Below are 13,675 nucleotides of genomic sequence, written 5' to 3'. Positions count from 1 at the left end.
GCGAGGTCTTTTTGCCACCATCAGACCAGCTCCCCCACTGGGAAAAATCAGCCCAGGCCTGATATAAGGTCCAAACAAACTAAGGAGGGAAACTCATCTCTCCTGAGCATTCACCGGCCAAGGAAGGACCTGACAAAACATCCTCCTGCAAAAACTGAGGCAGCCCCGAAGCACGGAAAGAATCCAAGATTGGGGGGGGGGGGGGGGGGGTTCCCAGACAAAATTGGGACCGCTGCCGCCAAACCCACCTGTAGGACAGTCCCTGTCCCAGCACCGCTGTGCTCTGAGGTCAAGTTGGAAGTGCCACCAAAGATGACTTCAGCTCGCCACAAAGCCGACACTGCATCCCAAGCGCCTCAATCCTCTGGCGCACACAAGAGCGTCAGCAAAGGAGATTGGCCGCACACATCACTGCAGTAAGAAACAGGCGGGGAGAAAGACGCGACCTCTCTCCAAAACAATGAAAACAACCTCCCCACCAGCACAGAAGCACTCTGCTCTCCCGGACAGCCAAAAGCACCGGAACTCAGCCCGGTTCTTGTTTTCTCTGTTTTTTCTCTCAGTGCTTGAGCCCCGTTGCTGAAGACTGACTGAGGCACTCAAGGCTCCCGCCCTAACATGGCAGCCGAGGCACATAGCTGTCCACACCAACAGAGAGCAGAGAAGGGGGAAGGACCCAGCCACCCGAGTTTAACACCCCAAGGGGAGACAAGGCCCCACTGGACCCACACCCCAGAAGCACTTTAAGGGAGCAGGCAGATGGTTTTTTTTGTGTGTTTAGAACTCAAGAGAAGAAGAAAGTCCCAAAAACAAACACAGAGCACCCAAAGTACAACCTAGGGCCTACCAGACCAGTCAGGCTGCACAGACTGAATGTCTACCCTCTGCTAGAGACTAAGAAATACTGGCTGGTTGGGGTTCTGCTCAGGACACATATACAGTGTCCAAATTCAGGTGTTCTCAGTCTCCCTCTGCTGGTAGGCGTGCATAATCCAAGCGTCTTGACCGGTCTGAAGGGTTGTGAGGAAAAAAGAATTGCAAAATCTGGAATTAGCTGGTCTCAGCTTGCAACATCAGAGGACAGACTCTAAGGTCTAAAGTTGATGAAGTGCAGAGTAAGAGATGGACAACTGGAAGTCACTGCTTTTGGGTACCACCTTTGGTTCTCTGGCACCGATTCTGTTTCTGAGATTCAACAACTTTAACAACTAGAATATGAAAAGACCTTGCATTCTATTAACTGACATTGGGCAGCCTCCTATTTTTTGGTCTAATGTTTTGTTCAACTGCTTTATTTTGTACAGGCACCATCACAAAGCATGGGTTGACATTAAATTCCTTTGAGATGAGTAGAAATCTGCATGGCTATAGTAACATTCCAATTTCAACATGACCTGAAGCAAGAGGATGAAAAAATGGAGATGGGAGGTACCAAACTAATGTTATTTTAGTGGTTTGGGTTACTAGTGGACATCACTGTCTAAGGTAGCCCACCATTTCCCAGGAGATTGCCCAGTTCTCCCAATAGGAAGGAAGAAGTAATGAGGAAGGCAGGCAAGGGGAAAGTTAGCTCTCTTCATCTCTGATCTAACAAGATATATTCTGCTTCAGCCATTGGTTAGGTGAACAGGAATGATCAAGCTAGAGAGGTGAGCAAATGCAGGCGAGAAAGGGAAATGCAGGAAGGGCAGAAGAGGAGGCAGTGAAGGAGATCAGCAGATGCAAGCTAATTTTTGCAGCTCTCTTACTGAAACCATAATATGACACTCTGATCTTGGACTGTAATACATCTCAAAGGCTGCCCTTACCCGTTGCATTATTACGGTGCCCCTTGTATCTCTTGATATACTCAGCGCCGTCGCTATGAGAGGAGTTGAAAAGGTAAATGTCCTCATCATTGTAAGTGGTTAACAGCTCTGTCATCAGAAAAGAGAGAGACAGAACAACCTGTGTCAATCATGATTGGTAGCAATGACATCAATACATTAAACAACCCTATACTGACTGCTGAAGAGGATGATGCATGCATCAAGGTCTGGTGACAGGCATATGGCTCCAGATCATAAAATCTTTGTATGTCCTTATAAAATAAACATGTGGCAAAATCACAGAAACAAGCATAAGAATTGTGCCACCTGCAGCAAGAGCTGCCCACTGTGCTATGTTTCCAATGAACATAGGCAGTATCACTCACCTGGTATCAATCTAAATGTTCACTTTCAACTTCTTTTTCACAAACACTGTGATGTATGTACAAGACCTGCCTTCAAGTGAAAGTGGAGAAGGGAGATGGAAGGATGGGGTGGTGAAATGCAGAGCAAATCTAGCATCAGAACTGCACAGAAGACTCCGATCAGAAAATGAAGGATAAGGTTGGAGATCGGTTGGCACACTGACTGACTGTCATCAAGTTTTAGTTTTCTGTAAAATGCTTTCCGACATGCCTGCTCTCTGGAGTGAAAGGACAGGGGGGGATCAGGTGGGGAGCAGGTTTAATTTGCCAAGATCAGCAAAGCAGTTCATTACTTTGGTTTCAACAAGTACAAATTGATATTAGTTCAACAAGTTTCATAGTGACAAGCTAACACAAGACATCATATTTTAATCTAATTAGACCTGAAAATTCAAAAACTAATTAGAGCAGGCAGCAAAGTCTTTCCACTTTCACTAAGGAGTGACAAGCATCTACTAGCAGGAAGGTAAACAGCTCTTTGAGTTAGCAGGGTTTGTCACAGCAGCCTGCAATCACACTCCTTCCTAGGAGGAAGGGAATTATCGTCTCTGTGCCCATCAACTACATTTTTGTGCATGTGGGTGGGTGGCTTACCTGCTCCATCATAGCTGTACACAAGACAGGTAATGTTAGCCTTTGACTCACTGTTTACCTAATGTGAAGAAAAACACACAACATGATCAGAAATGCTAGCTTGAGTTTATGGCAAAGGGGGGGGGGGGGGATCTGAAAAAGGGTTTATTAAAAGACAAATCACATTCTATTTAATAGTCACTATATCAGGAACTAGACTAAACTCTAATGCCAAACTAGCAATTTTACCTTATTAGCTCTGTACTTTGCCTGTTATTACTAAAAAGGGGCTCACTATAGGCCAGATGTGCTAAGCTTTCCTCCCAAACAGGAAATGGGAAGAGTCCTTCAGTACATTTGGCCCTATAACTATGCTTACCAGATGATGAGGACAGAACTTTTTAAGGACTCCATTGTTTTCTTTGTCATCAATTTTCCGCTGATCGTAAATCCTTTATAACGAGAGAGAGAAAGCAGGTAAGGATAATTACATACCTGGGAAAAGAGTGAAACCACAGAACAAAAACTCAGCAGGAAGGAAACGCATCAGAAACACAGCTCTCAAACAACACAGCCAGGGCTGCCAATAAGCAAATGTTTTGGTGTAAGCTGTCTGATGAGGCCCAGTGATGTCATGTCCACACTGCAACTACAGTGCTACAAAGCACAGAAAAGATCCAAAGTATAGCAGAACAGGATGTGCTTAACCTGGACAATACTAGACTAGAGTCTGTCTTTGGTCTAATGGCATAAAACAAGCCCAAAGTATGTTGTCAGGGCCAGGTGTAAAGCATACTATAAACTGACTTAGATATACCTGTTACATGCCATGTGTACCTGTGTACTTGAGTGACGGCCCATATCATAGGTCACAGTCTAATGCTCAACAGCCATTTTATTTTAAAAACTACTATACAACTTTCACCAGGCCTTCTTTGCCAGGATGAATAGCTGTACGGCCACTTACAATGTCCCCTTTCTTTCTGTACATCACAGCTAGGGATGCTAGCGAGGGAAAAGTGGTGAGGCTGCCCAGTGATGCCAATGTTGTAAAAGCCACACAGAAACAGCAAAACAAACAAACAAACAAACCCCAAAACAAACAACATTTAACCACCCCCCCCCCCCACCAAAAAACCTCCACAGTTGACATCAACCCTGCAAAGCAAATAGCTGAAATGCAAATGGTCTCATCTGTAGACAGTAATGTGTGACCCTAGGCTTGACAACACGCAGCTAGGCCACAGCTGTAGGAAAAAAATATTTCTGCAGCAGTAATCTGAATTGTCCTTGACTCAGGGTTAGAAGCGATCTGGTTCTTCATAGCTCTTGAGGGCAAGGAGGGAAAGATGGGGAAAGGTTGAGATGCCATAACCAACTGTTTGTTTATTTAGCCTCTGGGAAGACAGAAGCTTGAGGAACAGACTTTAGAACCAGTAGTTCCCAACCTTGTACTGGAGGTCTTGAATTTTTCAAAATATGCATAATGAATTTATCACCCACCTAACCCCAAGGAGTTCAAGACAGGTTACAGAAATCTTTACCCATTTTTATCAATAAAACAGTCAACTCTAATACAATAACATACTTTCATGGAGGAATTATGTCTTACCTGATCATTTTCTTTCCTTTAGTCCTACTAGACCAGTCCAGAACTTATGTTTGACCAGCAGATGGAAACAGGGAAATAAAGTAGTTGTGTGTGATTTGCCACATAAGGGCACCATGTAGCACTGAATGCTCAATAAAATGAATGACCAAGCAATGATGCTCCTGTTCACACTTCCAGCCAAATGCTGCATCCATCCATAACCTTGTACTCTACTATAAGTTAGAATTCCAAGTTAGAAGCATTTCAAACTGTGAACTGACAAGAAACAGGGTAATAATACAGAATTGAAGTTCAGTTCAGAAATATTCAACTCGAAAGGGTTTCTGAACTGGTTTGATAGGTCCAAAGGAAAGAAAATTATCAAGACAATTTCTCTTTCTTTAGCAACCACACCAAACCAGTCCAGAACCTGTGGGATGTAGCAAAGCAGTTTCCAAAAAGGGTGAGACTTAAAACCCATAGTCAAACCTAACCGAAAGGACAGGTAAGCAGGAGATATTATGGTGAATTTAATAAGTTACTAATGCTACAGAGAAGTAATGCTTAGCCCGGGGGGGGGGGGGGGGGGGGGGGGGGGGGAGAACGACCTGGAATCCTTATAACACGTCTCTAAAACTAAAAGACTGGTAGAAGAACACACGCAGAAGATGGATAGAACCTCTCTAGTTCTACAGAAGGAAGAATAAGAACCCCCAACCACAGTGGGAAGGAATAGAAGAAAAGGGTGAAAAAAGGATAAATCTGGTTGAATAATTTGCATTCTGGAACTGAGCGCTACAGATGGCAGAAGACGACACTGGTCTCCAGGGCCAGCTTAAGGGACCATGGCACCCTGAGCCTATTTTTGGTTTGGTGCACTCCCATTGGCAAACCCCCTCTCCCCCCCCTCCAGGCCATCCTTTTCCCCTTCCTGAATACTGACAGCATTTCACCTAACGCTACTCACATGAGCCTCGGCATCTACCCTCTGCCACGCCCCTATGGAAACAGGACGTTATATCAAAGGAAGGGCTGGGCATGGCAGAAGGAAAACACCGGGGCTAATGCAAGTAGCATTAGGTGAATTGCTGTGTTTGGGAGGGGAAAACTGCCTTTAAAGGTAGATGGTGGAAGGTGGCCTGAGACAGAAAGAGGAACGGGGTTGCTGGCTCTTCGTTTTTCCCTGCACATGCAACACTCCCAGGTAAGTTCTGGGCCAGCTTAACCTGTAGGGCCAGTGACATCACAGACTCAAGCATTTGGCACCCTATATCTCTGGTGCCCTCAGCCAGAGCCTCACCTGGTCCGCAGGTTAAGCCAGACCTGCTACTACTACTACTTATCATTTTTATAGCGCTACTAGACGTACGTAGCGCTGTACATTTGAGCATGAAGAGACAGTCCCTGCTCGACAGAGCTTACAATCTAATTAGGACAGAAAAACAGGACAAACAAGAGATAAGGGAATATTAAAGTGAGGATGATAAAATAAGGGTTCTGAACAAATGAATAAGGGTTAGGAGTTAAAAGCAGCATCAAAAAGGTGGGCTTTTAGCTTAGATTTGAAGATGGCCAGAGATGGAGCTTGATGTACCGGCTCAGGAAGTCTATTCCAGGCATATGGTGCAGCAAGATAAAAGGAACAGTCTGGAGTTAGCGGTGGAGGAGAAGGGTGCAGATAAGAGAGATTTACTCAGTGAACGGAGTTCCCGGGGAGGAATGTAGGGAGAGATGAGAGTGGAGAGGTAGTGAGGAGCTGCACAGTGAATGCACTTATAGGTCAATAAGAGGAGTTTGAACTGTATGCGGAAACAGATAGGAAGACAGTGAAGTGACTTGAGGAGAGGGCTAATATGAGCATAACGACACTGGCGGAATATTAGTCGTGCAGCAGAATTTTGAACAGATTGAAGAGGAGAGAGAGATGGCTAAGTGGCAGGCCTGTGAGAAGAAAGTTGCAATAGTCTAAGAGAGGTGATAAGAGTGTGGATGAGGGTTCTGGTAGTGTGCTCAGAAAGGAAAGGGCAAATTTTGCTGATATTCTAGAGAAAGAAACGACAGGTTTTAGCAGTCTGATGAATATGTGCAGAGAAGGAGAGGGAGATGACCCCAAGGTTACAAGCTGATGAGACAGGAAGGATGAGAGTGTTATCCACAGAAATACAGAATGGGGGAGGAGGAGAGGTTGGTTTAGGGGGAAAGATAAGAAGCTCAGTCTTGGTCATGTTTAGTTTCAGATGGCACTGAGACATCCAGGCAGCAATGTCAGACAGGCAGGCTGATACTTTGGCCTGGATTTCGGCTGAGATTTCTGGAGTGGAGAGGTAGATCTGGGAGTCATCAGTGTAAAGATGATACTGAAAACCAAGGGATGAGATCAGAGTACCAAGGGAAGAGGTCCCAGGACAGATCCCTGAGGTACACTCACTGACAGTGGAATAGAAGTAGAGGAGGATCCACTACAGTATACACTAAAGGTACGCTGGGAGAGATAAGAAGAAAACCAGGAAAGAATGGAGTCCTGAAATCCAAGTGAGGAAAAGCCCACCTCTTTACCAGCTAGAGAGCCAGAAACATTAAACTTACAAGGCTCTGTGGGCAGCTTAATAAAGAAACTCCCAGTTCCCAGAAATTAACAGTTCTAGACAATGTCTTCACAAATGCTGCAAATACTAGACTATTATAAAGAACAAAATTTCAGAGCATATTCAAAAGCATGGATTAATGAGACAAAACAAACATGGATTTAGTGAACGGAAATCTTCCGTCACCAATCTACTACACTTCTTTGAAGGGGTGAACAAACATTGGATAAAGGTGAACCAGTAGATACTGTGTATCTGGATTTTCAAAAGGCATTTGACAAAGTATTTTATGAAACACTCCAGAGGAAATTGAAAAGACATGGAATAGGAGATAGTGTTCTATTGTGGTTCAAAAACTGGTTAAAAGATAGAAAACAGACAGTAGGCTTAAATGGTCAGTATTCTCAACGGAGAAGGGTAGATAGTGGGATTCCCCAGGGGTCTTTGCTGGGACTGCTGATTTTAAACATATTTATAAATAATCTAGAGATGAAACTAACTAGTGAGGTAATTAAATTTGCTGACGACACAAAAGTTATTTAAAGTTGTTAAATCACAAGAGAAATGTGAAACATTACAAGAGGACCTTACGAGAATGGGAATCCAAAATGGCAGATAACGTTTAATATGAGCAAGTGCAAAGTGATGCATGTGGGAAAGAGGAACCCGAACTATAGTTACCTGATGCAAGGTTCCACATTAGGAGTCACCAACCAGGAACGGGATCTAGGTGTCATCGTTGATGATATGATGAAAACCTCTGCTCAGTGTGTGGCGGCCGCTAAGAAAGCAAATAGAATATTAGGTACAATTAGGAAAGGACTGGAAAACAAAAATGAGGATGTTATAATGCCTTTGTATTGCTCCATGGTGCGACCGCACCTCGAATACCGTATCTCAAAAAAGTTATAGTGGAATTAGAAAAAGGTATAGCGAAGGGCGACAAAAATGATAGATGGAACGATTTCCCTATGAGGAAAGGCTAAAGCAGCTAGGGCTCTTCAGCTTGGAAAAAGCGAAGTTACTTACCTGTAGCAGGTATTCTCCGAGGACAGGAGGCTGATTGTTCTCACATATGGGTGACGTCCACGGCAGCCCCAGGTCCGGAAAATCTTCCTAGCAATAAAAATTGCTAAAGCATGCGCGGCCATCTTCCCGCCCGTCGCACGAGAGTCCCGCTTCAGTCAACTTATGAAGCAAAAACAAAGAAAAGAACAACTCCAAAGGGGAGGCGGGCGGGTTGGTGAGAACAATCAGCCTGCTGTCCTCAGAGAATACCTGCTACAGGTAAGCAACTTCGCTTTCTCCAAAGACAAGCAGGCTGCTTGTTCTCACATATGGGTATCCCTAGCCCCCAGGCTCATTCAAACAACAAACAGGGTCAATTGGGCCTCGCAACGGCGAGGACATAACAAAAATTGACCTATGAAGAAACATCTAACAGAGTGCAGCTTGGAACAGAATAAAAATGGGCGTAGGGGGGTGGAGTTGAATTCTAAACCCCGAACAGATTCTGCAGCACCGACTACCCAAACTGACTGTCGCGTAGGCTATCCTGCTGAAGGCAGTAATGAGATGTGAATGTGTGGATAGATGACCACGTTGCAGCCTTGCAAATCTCTTCAATAGTGGCTGACTTCAAGTGGGCCACTGACGCTGCCATGGCTCGAACACTATGAACCGTGACATGACCCTCAAGAGTCAGCCCAGCTTGGGCGTAAGTGAAGGAAATGCAACCTGCTAGCCAACTGGAAATGGTGCGTTTCCCGACAGCCACTCCCTTTCTGTTGGGGTCGAAAGAAGCAAACATTTGGGCGGACTGTCTGAAGGGGCTTGTCCGCTCCACACAGAAGGCCAATGCTCTCTTGCAGTCCAATGTATGCAACTGATGTTCAGCAGGGCGGGTATGAGGACGGGGAAAGAATGTTGGCAAGACAATTGACTGGTTAAGATGGAACTCTGACACCACCTTCGGCAAGAACTTAGGGTGCGTACGGAGGACTACTCTGTTATGATGAAATTTAGTATAAGGAGCATGGGCTACCAAGGCTTGAAGCTCACTGACTCTACGAGCTGAAGTAACAGCCACCAAGAAAATGACCTTCCAAGTCAAGTACTTCAGATGGCAGGAATCCAGTGGCTCAAAAGGAGGTTTCATGGGGCGTGGCAAGATGGCGTCCTAGCTTACTGCGTGAGCAACTTGGCTGCTTGCTTTTGTTTCCCCCTTTCGAAATGCCTCATACTAAACGGAAAGGGACGACAAAAGGGCAACCGCCGACTGCCCTAACGTCGTCCCCAATCCAGCAGACAATAGACCACTACATGAGAAGCTTACCGTTGGAACATGGTTTGGCGAGCCCCGCGTTGACTGACGCCGAAGGAGCGATGCCATTCTTGGGGCCGGATATTACTCTTTCGCCACCAGAGCTGAATCCACCTCCACTTACGAGTGGAGTTAGCGAGCCAAACTGGGACCGGAGATGTAGACAGTTTGAGCCTGCTTGGCGGTTCCTCCCCTGGACAGGCAGAGGAAAGCAATCTGGAGCAAGAGCCCCCTCAGGAGGTTACTATGGCGGCTATTTGGAAAGCGGTCCAGAAACTTACTGCTGAGGTGGCTAAATCAACTACAGAAATGTCTACAATAGTGAGTAAATTGACAATAATCTCAGAATCATTAGATAAAGTTAAAATGGAATCCACAAATCAAATATCTCAGCTAAAACAAGATGTTAATACTGTGAACTTGACAGTGGATGTTTTGGTTAAAGATAAAGTGTTAACTTCTCGCAAAATAGAGCAAATAGAGAATTTTAATCGATGTCTTACACTCAGATTATTGAATTTTCCTATATCGCCAGCTCTGACGCCTTATGATTTCTTTAAAAAATATCTACAAGAGATTCTGAAACTATCTCCAAAAGATTTTCCACCTTGTAATAAAGTTTATTACCTTCCAAATACTCAGAAACGTGGAGAAGTTTCTCAATCAGTAAACTTGGTGGATATACCATCACAAAGAACTGGTACTGATATGCAGAATTTAACCGCATTACTAGAAGACTCAATAACTGAAATATCAACCACAGGGACTGATTGTATCCTTAGTTTTTGAGCAGGATTTAAATATGATTATGAAATTGTAACTTTTTTGTTGTTGTTGTTACATTTGTACCCCGCGCTTTCCCACTCATTGCAGGCTCAATGCGGCTTACATGGGGCAATGGAGGGTTAAGTGACTTGCCTGTGCCTGAAGCGGGAATCAAACTCAGTTCCTCAGTTCCCCAGGACCAAAGTCCACCACCTTAACCACTAGGAAACTCCTCTGCACTATTCTGTGGTCAAAAAAATATGGGTATACCCAGATGTAACTAAAACAACACAACAAAGAAGGAAACAATTTTTGATTCTGATAGAAGAAGTGAGAGACCTAGGAGCAACTTTTACATTAGCATATCCTTGTAAATGTTTGATTCATATGTTAGGAATTAAATATGTATTTTTTGAGCCAAACCAGTTAAGGATTTTTCTGGACTCAGAAAAACCATCTAGCTGATTGATTGGAACAACTGAATCAGCTAATAATTAGAGATAACGGGATAAAGAACAGGATTATGCCAATTTGGACTTCAATTATAATTTTTCTACTGTTAAATCTCCTTACGTTTTTTAAACCACCCCCCCCCCCCACCAAGAAATTGTTGTGCTCTAAGGAAGAGTTAAAATGTTACCTTGTAAAAAAATCTTTGAATTTTCCTTTTAATAATTCTCTCTCTGTATTGCCTTACAAACTGTTATTCGTTTGTAATAATGTGAAACTCAAATAAATAAATAAATAAATAAATAAATAAATAAATAGGAGGTTTCATCAGCTGGGTGAGGACAACGTTGAGACCCCATGACACTGGTGGAGGTTTGACCAGGGGCTTTGACAAAAGCAAACCTCTCATGAAGCAAACAACTTAAAAGCTGTCCAGAGATAGGCTTACCCTCTACACGATAATGGAAAACACTAATTGCATTAAGATGAACCCTTGCGGAGTTGGTCTTGAGACCAGACTCTGACAAGTGCAGAAGGTATTCAAGCAGGGTCTGTGTAGGACAAGAGCGAGGATCTAGGGCCTTGCTATCACACCAGACAGCAAACCTCCTCCATTTAGAAGAGTAACACTTCGTGTAATGTTTTCTTTTTCTATGTGAATGATTCAATAAACTTTACAAATTAAAAAAAAAACCAAGAGGAACTGAGACTACTGGTCTACAAATGGAAACTAAACTTAGGGTAGTTTGGGTATTTTTAGGTATAGAAGTCAAAATAATATTGCCATTGTCAGAGATAAAGAAACCTTGAGACAACATCAAAGTAAGATTTGAGTGCAAATGATGTAATAAAAAATTAGGAGCTGACTTGAGGAGAAAAGAAGGGCACATATCAAGTAGACAGTCTTGCATATTTTCAAAGCACTTAGCCTTCCAAAGTTCCATAGGTTTCTATGGAACTTTGGAAGGCTAAGTGCTTTGAAAATATGCCTCAATGTGAATTTGCGTATTTGAGTAACACGTGATTGACCTGATCAGTAGTGACTGGATGAAAAACGGACCAGATTCTATCTGCTTGAGAATGAGGCAGTAACGGATCACGTAAATAGAGGAAATAGTCTATAGATGAAGGGGTATTAAGTTGTAGTTTGATTTTAGCTATTTTCTGTTTAAAATAAGTAGCCAAGTGGTTGGCAGTAGGTGTGCACTGTTCAGTGGATTTGTCCTTAGCCCAAATTCTCTCCTGTCTCCTGCATTTACGTTTCATTTGTAAAAGATCATCATTGAACCAAGGAGATAATCTTTTTGGATGAGATTTGACAGTTTGACAGTCACAGGTTCAATAACATAAGGACCGCTTTACAAGTATCATTCCACTGATGAATGAAATTCAGGGAAGGGTTTGAGGTAAGTAATATAATGAATGACTCGTTGGACTAGAATTTAAAAAGGTCAATTTTACCTCTAATTTTAGAGGAATGTAACAAATTTTGGGATTTGGAATTAATTTTCTTCCAGTGCAATGTAAAAAAGAAGGTTACTGTGATCTGACCAAGGTAATGGGGTCCAATGAAAACCTGAAATGAAAAAAGTAGTTGGGTCTGTAAATTTAGTTGCTAATATATCTAATTGATGACCTTGAACATTAGAGGACATTCCGTTGAAAAGCAAGAATTGCCAAACATTAAGGAATTCTAGGAAATTCTTGGTGTATTGGTTGGTAATGTTTTCAAGATGTAAATTATAGAAGATAAAACAAAAAGGAGGTAAAATCCTCACGGAACCGTGAGATATAAAAACAAAAAGTGAGGAGAGTGGACGAGGATACCAATTAGTTTTATTCACATAAAAAATAACGTAATTAACATTAAAAGTGACCCGACACGGCTGTGTTTCGGCCCGAAGGCCTGCCTCAGGGGTCTTTAAAACCTCAGAGAGTATGGCTTGAGATGTGTACTCCAATGAAAATAATAAGGAGGAACTCTCTTGGGTCTCCTCTCTTTTAAAAAATTTTGTTTGAAAAACGGAACAAACTTGTTATACTCCTCTCCAAAAGGACGTGTACAAATGTAGCATTCTACTTTTTGTTTTTATATTTCAAGATGTAAATTAACATCTCTGACCATAATGATATGGGAAAATTAGGTTCTTACCTTGGTAATTTTCTTTCCTTTAGTCACAGCAGATGAATCCATTAACTGATGGGTTGTATCCGCCTACCAGCAGGTGGAGACAGAGAACACTGAAAAACCATAGTGCCTCTTGGACGGCTAGCCCCAACTGCCTTCAGTATTTGAGATTTCCAAAGCAGAGTGAACCATAAAGGTATAATAACAAACTTTCCTCACAGCGAACAATCACCCCATAACAGGAGCATCAAAGGAGGGACAATCTCAACCTCCTATAGTAGAACATCATGTAGAAATTTTGAGAACTGGTATCCAACTTCTCCCAATGAGATCTATATCTGCATGAAATGATCTAAACAAAAAAAAACAAGTCAGACAGGGAGGGACCATGGATTCATCTGCTGTGACTAAAGGAAAGAAAATTACCAAGGTAAGAACCTAATTTTCCCTTCCTTGTCATCAGCAGCAGATGAATCCATTAACTGATGGGATGTACAAAAGCAATCCCTACTTAGGGGTGAGGGAAGGTATATTGTTAAAGTGTTTTGTTTTGGTTCCCTGAAATGCGTGACTGTGTTGAAGAGAAAGATAAACCATAAAACGAGTTTTCTTTGATGAACTGCTGAAGGACTTTGCTAATACTGCTTAGAACCAATTGTCATAAATTGTGACTGAGCCGCGTGGGGAGAGACGAGGAAGGGTTAAAGTCACTGATTCATATGGAACTAATTTGCTTAAGATTTACTTTCCTCTTTCGTGAATACTGGGATGGTTGTCCTTCCTTCTCCAAGAATAGAAAAGAAACAATTAACTAGGTAACTGTCCTGTTATCCCTGTTGAGAAAAGGAGTTCAAAGGATTGACTGAGATCTGCTCAGCCTAAAGGAAAAAGGGGACTGCTAAGCTAGACTGTGTGAACTAAGAGAAGGGTTTTTGAGTGATGGACAAGTTCCCTACAGACTCCTTTTTTTTGTGGAAGGAAATTCTAACTCCCTAGCACCTCCTGTTAGGAGGAGAAGTGGAATAGC

At 42.8% G+C, this 13,675-nt stretch overlaps 1 protein-coding gene across 1 annotated transcript in view; it reads right to left on the bottom strand.

Moving 5' to 3' along the window:
- DCAF8 (DDB1 and CUL4 associated factor 8) overlaps nucleotides 1-13,675 on the bottom strand; it is an 81,937-nt gene that overhangs the window by 26,171 nt on the left and 42,091 nt on the right. Inside the window, exons 8-10 of the mRNA XM_030186987.1 lie at nucleotides 3,186-3,258; nucleotides 2,828-2,885; nucleotides 1,809-1,916 (exon numbers count right to left, since the gene is read on the bottom strand). Coding sequence (XP_030042847.1) covers nucleotides 1,809-1,916; nucleotides 2,828-2,885; nucleotides 3,186-3,258 — 239 coding nt within the window. The remainder of the gene's footprint in view (nucleotides 1-1,808; nucleotides 1,917-2,827; nucleotides 2,886-3,185; nucleotides 3,259-13,675) is intronic.

The sequence above is a fragment of the Microcaecilia unicolor genome, chromosome 14 (assembly GCF_901765095.1).
Source record: "Microcaecilia unicolor chromosome 14, aMicUni1.1, whole genome shotgun sequence".
Classification (NCBI taxonomy): domain Eukaryota; kingdom Metazoa; phylum Chordata; class Amphibia; order Gymnophiona; family Siphonopidae; genus Microcaecilia; species Microcaecilia unicolor.
Note: the sequence above shows the minus strand (reverse complement) of the source record. Positions and strands in the feature narration are given on the sequence as shown.